The sequence below is a fragment of the Dendrobates tinctorius genome, unplaced genomic scaffold, assembly GCF_039654945.1.
Source record: "Dendrobates tinctorius isolate UK_male_01 unplaced genomic scaffold, ASM3965494v1 ptg000233l, whole genome shotgun sequence".
In the NCBI taxonomy this organism is placed as follows: domain Eukaryota; kingdom Metazoa; phylum Chordata; class Amphibia; order Anura; family Dendrobatidae; genus Dendrobates; species Dendrobates tinctorius.
Window position 1 is genome coordinate 3,525,290 of NW_027361900.1, and position 10,856 is coordinate 3,536,145.

Below are 10,856 nucleotides of genomic sequence, written 5' to 3' on the forward strand. Positions count from 1 at the left end.
TCAAGCATGGTGGAGGTAACGTGATGGTCAGGGGTTGCTTTGGTGATGGTAAAGTGTGAGATTTGTACAAGGTAAAAGGGATTTTGAATAAGGAAGGCTATCACTCCATTTTGCAACGCCATGCCATACTGTTATGGATGAGTCACCGAAGGAGGAAAAAACAAAAATAATAGCTAAGTCCAGAAAACCAGAGAAGTTGGAAGCTATCGGATTGCAGACCCCCTGAACCTATCCACAACAACTAGCAGTAGCCGTGGGGGGTTCCTACGGTGCCCTAGACCCCTCGATCACAGCCAGAGAACTAAATTAGCCTAAAGACAGAAAGGGGAAATCTAAACTGCCCCAGAGCAGCCCCCAAAGCAATAGGCAGCCCCCAACATATAATGACTGTGAAGCAAGATGAAAAACACTAACACAGATAGAAAGATAGGCTGAGCAAATGATGGGGCCCAAGCTAACTAAATAAGACAGGACAGAAAAGCTGCTGTCTGCAATCCGCAAAAACCCTATCCAAAAATGTACCAACAGACTGATAGGAGAAACAGGCCCTGAAGTCGCTAGGCTTCAAAAAGACTATATCAGCACTCAGGTAAATTCTTAAGACAGAGCCAAAGATCAACAGATCAGAGACAAAAATGGAATTCAGCTCACCCCTGGCCGGGGATGGCAGAACTCCCAAAAAACAAGGCAAACAAAACCAGAACTAAAGTGTACAAAAAGCAGAGCAAAACTTAGCTTTGAGAAGCAGAAATCAGACTGGTCTCCAAGAATGCAGCAGGAAGATCACCAGCAAGGCAGCAGGGCGTCGGCTGCCTTATATCCAGTCATCAGTTCCTGTGACCCAGTCATCATCTACCTGCTCAGCTGTTTGGTAATCAGCCTCACTACCTTCCTTCGCCAGAAGAGGGAGTTCATCAGACATCACTGGTGAAGGGAAAAATGAACTCACAACACCATACCCTGTGGACAGCGCTTGAATGGAGCCAATTTCATCCTACAACAGGACAATGACCCAAATTATGAAAGAACTATTTAGGGAAGAAGCTGGCAGCTGGTATTCTATCTGTAATGGAATGGCCAGGGCAGTCACCAGATCTCAACACCATTGAGCTGTTGTGGGAGCAGCTTGACCGTATGGCACGCAAAAAGTGCCCATCAAGACAAACCAACTTGTGGGAGAGGCTTCTGGAAGCATGGGGTGAAATTTCTCCAGATTACCTCAGCAAATTAACTGCTAGAATGCCAAAGGTTTGCAATGCTGGAATTGCAGCAAAGGGAGCATTCTCTGACAAAAGCAAAATTTGAAGGAGAAAATTATTATTTCAAATAAAAATCTTTTTTTCGAACCTTGTCAATGTCTGGACGAGATTTTAACCCCTTACAGACCGCTGACGGGATAGTACATCAGCGGTCAGTATCCTCTGCTTTGATGTGGGCTCCGGCGGTGAGCCCACTTCAAAACCTCGACATGTCAGCTGTTATAAACAGGTGACATGTGCCGGCAATAGGCGCGGGCGGAATCAAGATCTGCCCGCGCCTATTAACTAGTTAAATCCCACTGTCAAACACTGACAGCGGGCATTAAACTAGTATTTCCGGCGTCCAACCGGAAATGAGCGTATCACCAACCCCCGTCACGTGATCGGGGGGTCAGCGACGCGTTGCCATGACAATCAGAGGTCTCATAGAGACCTCTATGGTTGTTGCCGTCAGATTGCTATGAGTGCCACTCTGTTGTTGGCGCTCATAGCAATGCTGTATTACTGCTACATATGAGCGATCTGCTCATCTCCCATATGTAGCAGAGCCGATCAAGTATGGCATGCTTCTACTCTCCCGTGGAGACTATTGAAGCGTGCCAAAAATAAAAAAAAAGTGTTTAAAAATTAAAGAAAATAAAAATCATAAAAATTCAAATCACCCCCCTTTCGCCCCAATCAAAATAAACAATAAAAAAAAATCAAACCTACAGATATTTGGTATCGCCGCATTCAGAATCGCCCGATCTATCAATAAAAAAAGGATTAACCCGACTGCTAAATGGCGTAGCGAGAAAAAAAATCAAAACGCCAGAATTACGGTTTTTTGGTCGCCGTGACATTGCATTAAAATGCAATAACGGGTGATCAAAAGAATGTATCTGCACAAATATGGTATCATTAAAAACATCAGCCCGGCACGCAAAAAATAAGCCCTCACCAAGCACAAGATCACGAAAAATGGAGACGCTACGGGGCTCGAAAAATTGTGCTTATTTTTTAGCAAATTTTGGAATTTTTTTCCACCACTTGGATAAAAGAGAACCTAGACATGTTTGGAGTCTATGAACTCGTAATGAGCTGGAGAATCATGATGGCAGGGCAGTTTTAGCATTTAGTGAACTTAGCAAAAAAGCCAAACAAAAAAGTGAGGGTTTGCACTTTTTTTGCAATTTTACCGCATTTAGAATTTTTTTCCCGGTTTTGAGTACAAGACATGATAAAACGAATGGTGTCGTTCAAAAGCACAACTCATCCTGCATACAGCCATACTGACGGAGAAATAAAAAAGTTATGGCTCTGGAAATAAGGGGAGCGAAAAATGAAAAAAGCTCCGTTCATTAAAGGGAGTCTGTCACCCCATTTTAGCCCTATCAGCTGCGGCCACCGCCATCAGGGGCTTATCTACAGCATTCTGTAATGCATTCTGTAATGCTGCAGATAAGCCCCTGATGTAACCTGAAAGATAAGAAAAACACGTGAGATTATACTCACCAGGGGGCGTTGCAGTCTGGTCCAGGGCCTCCCATCTTCATACGATGACGTCCTCCTCCTAACTTCTCCCTCGGCTCCCGCGCAGGCGTGCTTTATCGGTCCTGTAGAAGGCAGAGCAGAGTACTGCAGTGCGCAGGACCTCTGTGCCCTTCCCGGCCCCTCGCACTGCAGTACTTTACTCTGCCCTCTACAGGTCAGATCAGTACGCCTGCACAGGAGCCGAGGGAGAAGTTAGGAGGAGGACGTCATCGTATGAAGATGGGAGGCACCGTACGCCGGGGTGAGTATAATCTAACGTGTTTTCCTTATCTTTCGGGTTACATCGGGGCTTATCTACAGCATTACAGAATGCATTACAGAATGCTGCAGATAAGCCCCTGATGGCGGCGGCCCCAGCTTATAGTGCTAAAATGGGGTGACAGACTCCCTTTAAGTGGTTAAATTAATTTGGCAACTCAATAGATGAATAAAAGTCGGAGTTTTCATGGAAAACACAAAATTGTCTGGGTGACCCCAAACTTTGGAGCGGTCGTGTGTTACACAAGCGATTCCCCTGAGGGTTAATAATCCTCCCTGTCCCCTAGAGGTGAAGGGGGTAACATGGGGCCACTTGTGGGGTCTCTGCTGTTCTGGTGTCAGCGCTCTTCACACGTTACACGGCGTCCGCCGTCTATCCCAGTCACAATGGCGCCCCTTCCCTCCTGAGCCTGTGGGGTATCGGCACTCAGGAGACACGGCGCACTGTGCGGCCTCAGCGCTCCTGTCACCTTTGGGACAATGATACATTGGGGGGAAAGTCACATTTCTGTGAGGAAAACTGTCATTTTTTCCTTCCACATTGCTGAAATTCCCGTCACACTGTCCGAATTCAGAGATTGTCCTGTCAGAAAGGAGAAGACAGGGAGCGAAAGGGTTAATAGGACTCACAGGAGGAACCGGCCCAGAAAGCAGAAGGTCCAGGAGTGTCCACCACATATATGGCTGCTCTGTGCACACAGGACCTGTAGTGACGTCATGCCCATGTGACCAGAAGGGGCGGTGCCTCCTCCTCCATAGAGCAGACGGGAGGAAGCTGTGGCCCCGCCCACACTGTCCAGCATTCACCATAGGAGAGCAGTGTGGAGAGCGCGCAGCAGAGGAGCGGAACTTTCAGCGGGGAAGAGCGCGGAGGAGGGAGCAGCCGACACCCCGCAGAGGACAGAAAGAAGACGGTCTGTGGAGAGAGAGTGTGGGGGGGCAGAGGCTGGGCATGGGGTAACAGGCAGAGGCTGCCAATGTGGGGTGGGGAGAGGCGGAGCTGGCGCGTGGTGGACGGGAGCGGAGCCGGAGCTGGCACGTGGTGGACGGGAGCGGAGCCGGAGCTGGCGTGTGGTGGACGGGAGCAGAGCTGGCGCGTGGTGGACGGGAGCAGAGCCGGAGCTGGAGTGTGGTGGACGGGGCGGAGCTGGCGCATGGTGGACGGGGGCGGAGCTGGCGCGTGGTGGACGGGGCGGAGCCGGAGCTGGCGCGTGGTGGACGGGAGCAGAGCCGGAGCTGGAGTGTGGTGGACGGGGGCGGAGCTGGCGCGTGGTGGACGGGAGCAGAGCCGGAGCTGGCGCGTGGTGGACGGGAGCAGAGCCGGAGCTGGCGCGTGGTGGACGGGAGCAGAGCCGGAGCTGGCGCGTGGTGGACGGGAGCAGAGCCGGAGCCGGCGTGTGGTGGACGGGAGCAGAGCCGGAGCTGGCGTGTGGTGGACGGAAGCGGAGGCGGAGCTGGCGCGTGGTGGACGGAAGCAGAGCCGGAGCTGGCGTGTGGTGGACGGGAGCAGAGCCGGAGCTGGCGCGTGGTGGACGGGGGCAGAGCTGGCGTGTGGTGGACGGGAGCAGAGCCGGAGCTGGCGCGTGGTGGACGGGGGCGGAGCTGGTGCGTGGTGGACGGGGGCGGAGCTGGCGCGTGGTGGACGGGAGCAGAGCCGGAGCAGGCGCGTGGTGGATGGGAGCAGAGCCGGAGCTGGTGCGTGGTGGACGGGAGCAGAGCCGGAGCTGGCGGAGCTGGCGTGTGGTGGACTGGAGTGGAGCCGGAGTTGGCACGTGGTGGACGGGAGCGGAGCCGGAGCTGGCGTGTGGTGGACGGGAGCAGAGCTGGCGCGTGGTGGACGGGAGCAGAGCCGGAGCTGGAGTGTGGTGGACGGGGCGGAGCTGGCGCATGGTGGACGGGGCGGAGCTGGCGCATGGTGGATGGGAGCAGAGCCGGAGCTGGCGCGTGGTGGACGGGAGCAGAGTCGGAGCTGGCGCGTGGTGGACGGGAGCAGAGCCGGAGCTGGCGCGTGGTGGATGGGAGCAGAGCCGGAGCCGGCGTGTGGTGGACGGGAGCGGAGCCGGAGCTGGCGTGTGGTGGATTGAAGCGGAGGCGGAGCTGGCGCGTGGTGGACGGGAGCGGAGGCGGAGCTGGTGTGTGGTGGACGGGAGCAGAGCCGGAGCTGGAGTGTGGTGGACGGGGCGGAGCTGGCGCATGGTGGACGGGGGCGGAGCTGGCGCGTGGTGGACGGGGCGGAGCCGGAGCTGTCGCGTGGTGGATGGGAGCAGAGCCGGAGCTGGAGTGTGATGGACGGGGCGGAGCTGGCGCGTGGTGGACGGGAGCAGAGCCGGAGCTGGCGCGTGGTGGACGGGAGCAGAGTCGGAGCTGGCGCGTGGTGGACGGGAGCAGAGCCGGAGCTGGCGCGTGGTGGACGGGAGCAGAGCCGGAGCCGGCGCGTGGTGGACGGGAGCAGAGCCGGAGCCGGCGCGTGGTGGACGGGAGCAGAGCCGGAGCTGGCGTGTGGTGGATGGAAGCGGAGGCGGAGCTGGCGCGTGGTGGACGGGAGCGGAGGCGGAGCTGGCGCGTGGTGGACGGGAGCGGAGCCGGAGCTGGTGCGTGGTGGACGGGAGCAGAGCTGGCGCGTGGTGGACGGGAGCAGAGCTGGAGTGTGGTGGACGGGGCGGAGCTGGCGCGTGGTGGACGGGGCGGAGCTGGCGTGTGGTGGACGGGGCGGAGCCAAAGCTGGCGCGTGGTGGACGGGAGCAGAGCCGGAGCTGGAGTGTGGTGGACGGGGGCGGAGCTGGCGCGTGGTGGACGGGAGCAGAGCCGGAGCTGGCGTGTGGTGGATGGAAGCGGAGGCGGAGCTGGCGCGTGGTGGACGGGAGCGGAGGCGGAGCTGGCGTGTGGTGGACGGGAGCAGAGCCGGAGCTGGCGTGTGGTGGACGGGAGCAGAGCCGGAGCTGGCGCGTGGTGGACGGGAGCGGAGCTGGCGCGTGGTGGACGGGAGCGGAGCCGGAGCTGGCGCGTGGTGGATGGGAGCAGAGCTGGCGCGTGGTGGACGGGATCAGAGCTGGAGTGTGGTGGACGGGGCGGAGCTGGCGCGTGGTGGACGGGGGCGGAGCTGGCGTGTGGTGGACGGGGGCGGAGCCAAAGCTGGCGCGTGGTGGACGGGAGCAGAGCCGGAGCTGGAGTGTGGTGGACGGGGGCGGAGCTGGCGCGTGGTGGACGGGAGCAGAGCCGGAGCTGGCGCGTGGTGGACGGGAGCAGAGCCGGAGCTGGAGTGTGGTGGACGGGGGCGGAGCTGGCACGTGGTGGACGGGAGCAGAGCCGGAGCTGGCGCGTGGTGGACGGGAGCAGAGCCGGAGCTGGCGCGTGGTGGACGGGAGCAGAGCCGGAGCTGGCGCGTGGTGGACGGGGACGGAGCTGGCGCGTGGTGGACCGGAGCAGAGCCGGAGCCGGCGCGTGGTGGACGGGAGCGGAGCCGGAGCGTGGTGGACGGGAGCGGAGCCGGAGCGTGGTGGACGGGAGCGGAGGCAGAGCCGGCGTGTGGTGGACGGGAGCGGAGGCGGAGCTGGCGTGTGGTGGACGGGAGCGGAGGCGGAGCTGGCGTGTGGTGGACGGGAGCGGAGGCGGAGCTGGCGCGTGGTGGACGGGAGCAGAGCTGGAGCTGGCGCGTGGTGGACGGAGGCGGAGCTGGCGTGTGGTGGACGGGAGCAGAGCCGGAGCTGGCGTGTGGTGTACGGGGGCGGAGCTGGCGCGTGGTGGACGGGAGCAGAGCTGGCGCGTGGTGGACGGGAGCAGAGCCGGAGCTGGCGCGTGGTGTACGGGGGCGGAGCTGGCGCATGGTGGACGGGAGCGGAGGCGGAGCTGGCGTGTGGTGGACGGGAGCAGAGCCGGAGCTGGCGCGTGGTGGACGGGGGTGGAGCTGGCGCATGGTGGACGGGAGCAGAGCCGGAGCATGGTGGACGGGAGCAGAGCCGGAGCGTGGTGGACGGGAGCATAGCTGTAGCCGGCGCGTGGTGGACGGGAGCAGAGCCGGCGCGTGGTGGATGGGAGCGGAGCTGGAGCCGGCGTGTGGTGGACGGGAGCGGAGGCGGAGCTGGCGTGTGGTGGACGGGAGCGGAGATGGCGCGTGGTAGGCGGAGCTGGCGCGTGGTGGACGGGGGTGGAGCTGGCGCATGGTGGACGGGAGCAGAGCCGGAGCCGGCGCGTGGTGGACGGGAGCATAGCTGGAGCCGGCGCGTGGTGGACGGGAGCAGAGCCGGAGCCGGCGCGTGGTGGATGGGAGCAGAGCCGGAGCCGGCGTGTGGTGGATGGGAGCGGAGGCGGAGCTGGCGTGTGGTGGACGGGAGCGGAGCTGGCGCGTGGTAGGCGGAGCTGGCGCATGGTGGCCGGGAGCGGAGGCGGAGCTGGTGCGTGGTGGACGGGAGCGGAGGCGGAGCTGGCGCGTGGTGGACGGAAGCGGAGGCGGAGCTGGCGCGTGGTGGATTGGAGCAGAGCTGGCGCGTGGTGGACGGGGGCGGAGCTGGCGTGTGGTGGACGGGAGCAGAGCCGGAGCTGGCGCGTGGTGGACGGGAGCAGAGCCGGAGCTGGCGCGTGGTGGACGGGAGTAGAGCCGGAGCTGGCGCGTGGTGGACGGGAGCGGAGGCGGAGCCGGCGTGTGGTGGACGGGAGCGGAGGCGGAGCCGGCGTGTGGTGGACGGGAGCGGAGGCGGAGCCGGCGTGTGGTGGACGGGAACGGAGGCGGAGCTGGCGTGTGGTGGACGGGAGCGGAGGCGGAGCTGGCATGTGGTGGACGGGAGCGGAGGCGGAGCCGGCGTGTGGTGGACGGGGGCGGAGCTGGAGCTGGCGTGTGGTGGATGGGAGCGGAGGCGGAGTCGGCGTGTGGTGGACGGGGGCGGAGCTGGAGCTGGCGTGTGGTGGACGGGAGATAAAACATAACCTTTAGTTAGATAGTAGAATAAATACAATTTTGTGTCCCCCAGAGTGAATGAATATAAATGTTTGGGTGAAGTCACAAATAAAGGGGCGTGAGGAGCACAGCCCGATCAGGAGGAATGATTCCCACTTGAAATGGCTGAACTGCAATCAGCAAGTCCCAGAATCTCACCTTGTGGATCTGGGAGAATCCCACAGAACCCCGCAAATAACGACTGACAGATTCTGGCTGCATATAACAGGAATGACTGGAATCTGGATGACAGTTATAGAGTTACCACCCGAAATATGCCAGAGCAATAAGGAAGGAAAGGCACAAGCTCAGCAATTCATGAAGCCGGTGCGGGAGGAAAAGGAGATCCTGGGTCCAGGATGATCCATACAGGAAAAGGGGAAGAAAATGCCCTACAAGACCCCAAAGGGCTAACAGTAGTCTATCCCCAAGACTCCCCCCCCCCCCGACCGTCCACAGCTCCCCCTGTGCTAAACAAGCCCTGCATTCCCCCATGGAAGGGCCCAACGCGTTTCTTCCAAGCTGAGTCATCAGGGGACTTCTGCTTGTGATAGGAGGTGAGGTGCCATAGTGCTGAGCTAGAGAGGAATGGATCCCTCCACTCCTTGTCTGAAGCTGTGAGGAACGGCAGGACAAAAAGGGTTAACTTTACATAGATGAGGAGAAATTAATTACCACTTCCCATTAGGAATTCCCACAGGTGTTAACACTGAACATATGGTGTGCATGCCATTATGTCTCCAATCACTAGGACGTCTTACAGACGCGTGTTACCCCAGAGAAAGGCAGGGGGAGAACATACCATGGTACTTCTGGTGGTTGAAACGCACGCCAGTGTGCTATAAAGGCGCGTGAGCCGCAAGGAAAAAATCCACCACACTCAAATGAAGGCGGGCTACTAATTGTGTCCAATGAGGTAGAGGCGTGCGCTCCACAACCTAGTGTTTCCGGTACGTGGAACACACGCCAAAATAACTTCCGGTTTCTTGAACCGCATAGAAGTAGAATATGAAACCAAGTTGGCTTGATGGCGCACGGTCCACAGCCTTGTATCTCCGGCAAGTGGAACGCACGCCAATGCCACATCCGGCAAGTGGAACGCGCGCCAATGCCACATCCGGCAAGTGGAACGCACGCCAACGCCACATCCGGCAAGTGGAACGCGCGCCAACGCCACATCCGGCTTTGATGGCACCTTCCCTTTAAACTGCCAGGGTTTTGTTGCAGACGCTCCTGTGCCGTTCCTGCGGTGTACATCTATGTTATGGGGCCCAAAAAGTTTCACTTGTTAAAATATAATGTGTCTTCTGCTTTTTTTATGTTTTTATTTTTACAAGAATTGTTGGAGCCAATTTTCTGTAGAAACATTTTAATATCGGCTTTTTCTGGAGTTTTTCTTGTAATATAGGAAAGCCTAAGGCCAGAAATAAACCCCATAAATCACTGTACATGGAGACTTTGGGATCAGATCATTTCTGTCCGTTGTGATTGTGGAACCTAAAAATCTTTTCTAAAAGCCTCAAACTTCTGTGTGTGACTCAGAGCTGAGATCTAACGTGAGAGAAGATTCCAGTATGGGGAAGACGGGAAACCTTAATATAGACGGCCGGTGGGGATGGAGTCAGTGACCGACTCTGGCCAAATCTGTTTCTAGAGCCGCAGTAGAAGATGAAGATGTTGTCCTCATCATGAAGGAGTTATTTCTCATGTCGCGTGTAATGAATATCTCCTGCAGTATTGCTAATGCCGATTCCAGTGTCGGTAATGAGACGAGAATTAGCGTTATGGAAGATGAGTCTATGAGGAACGTGTTCAACTGCCGACTCCGAGGAGGAAACTGCTTGTTGTCTGTGGCCTAAATATATAGGTTTTATTAGTAGATGTCAGGGAAGAAAACTAAACCCTGTAAGATAATAAATCTCCTCATATGTTTCCCTTATTATCTCCAGTAATTGTATTATTACACAGGATTCTTATGGTGTTACATCGGATCATCTTCTTCTCATTCAGGTCTCTACAATATCGGATCCTCTCAGTGAAGATCTTCTACAAAAGAGAATTTTCCTGATTTACCCACCAAGGATGGATATGGACAGAGACAAGATGGCGGAGAGGATACTACACCTCACCCTAGAGATCCTCTTCCGTCTCACTGGAGAGGTGAGAGATTCTGATGACGTCACATTACATCATTCTTATCTATGGGAATAACAGATGGACAGAACTGGAGAGGTGAGGACTCTGGAAATGTCTGGAGTGAGATTTATTAATGTGTCTCTCCATAACCAGGATTACACAGTGGTGAAGAAGACCTCTAGTGATCGCTGTCAGGACCCTGTGTCTGAGGGATGTGAAAGACCCCTGAGCCCAATCACGGGGCCTCCACCTCTCCCCCTGATCCATGTGGACATCAATGACCAGAAGATCCTAGAACTCACCTACAAGATGATGGAGCTGCTGACTGGAGAGGTGACACTGCTGGGAATGCAGGGACATTATACAGTAACACTATGAAGGGATCGGGGGATGACGGTATCATTGTATGTGTCAGGTTCCTATAAGGTGTCAGGATGTCGCTGTCTATTTCTCCATGGAGGAGTGGGAGTATTTAGCAGGACACAGAGATCTGTACAAGGACGTCATAATGGAGGTTCCCCAGCCCCTCACATCTCCAGGTAATAGACAGGACTAAATACACACGGCCTATAATTATCTGTATGTAGAGAATGAATTCAGTCCCTGTATGTGTTTCCTCCAGATCTATCTAGTAAGAGGACAACACCAGAGAGATGTCCCCATCCTCTTCTTCCACAGGACTGTAACCAAGAAGATCCCAGTGCTCCTCAGGATCATCAGGTAGATGGAGAGAAGGTGTC

General features: G+C 56.9%; 2 protein-coding genes and 1 long non-coding RNA gene across 3 annotated transcripts in view; 2 read left to right on the plus strand and 1 right to left on the minus strand.

The window, feature by feature from the left end:
• LOC141060211 (uncharacterized) overlaps positions 1–10,856 on the minus strand; it is a 105,005-nt gene that overhangs the window by 38,487 nt on the left and 55,662 nt on the right. The window lies entirely within an intron of this gene.
• LOC141060209 (uncharacterized) lies at positions 5,198–10,108 on the plus strand. Its single transcript, XM_073556450.1, has 2 exons — positions 5,198–7,164; positions 9,991–10,108. The coding sequence occupies exons 1-2, from the start codon at positions 5,336–5,338 to the stop codon at positions 10,046–10,048; spliced, it is 1,887 nt and encodes a 628-aa protein (XP_073412551.1). The 5' UTR covers positions 5,198–5,335; the 3' UTR covers positions 10,049–10,108.
• On the plus strand, positions 10,274–10,817 carry LOC141060186 (uncharacterized). Its single transcript, XR_012222672.1, has 3 exons — positions 10,274–10,449; positions 10,532–10,655; positions 10,739–10,817. It is a non-coding gene; the product is annotated as an uncharacterized lncRNA (long non-coding RNA).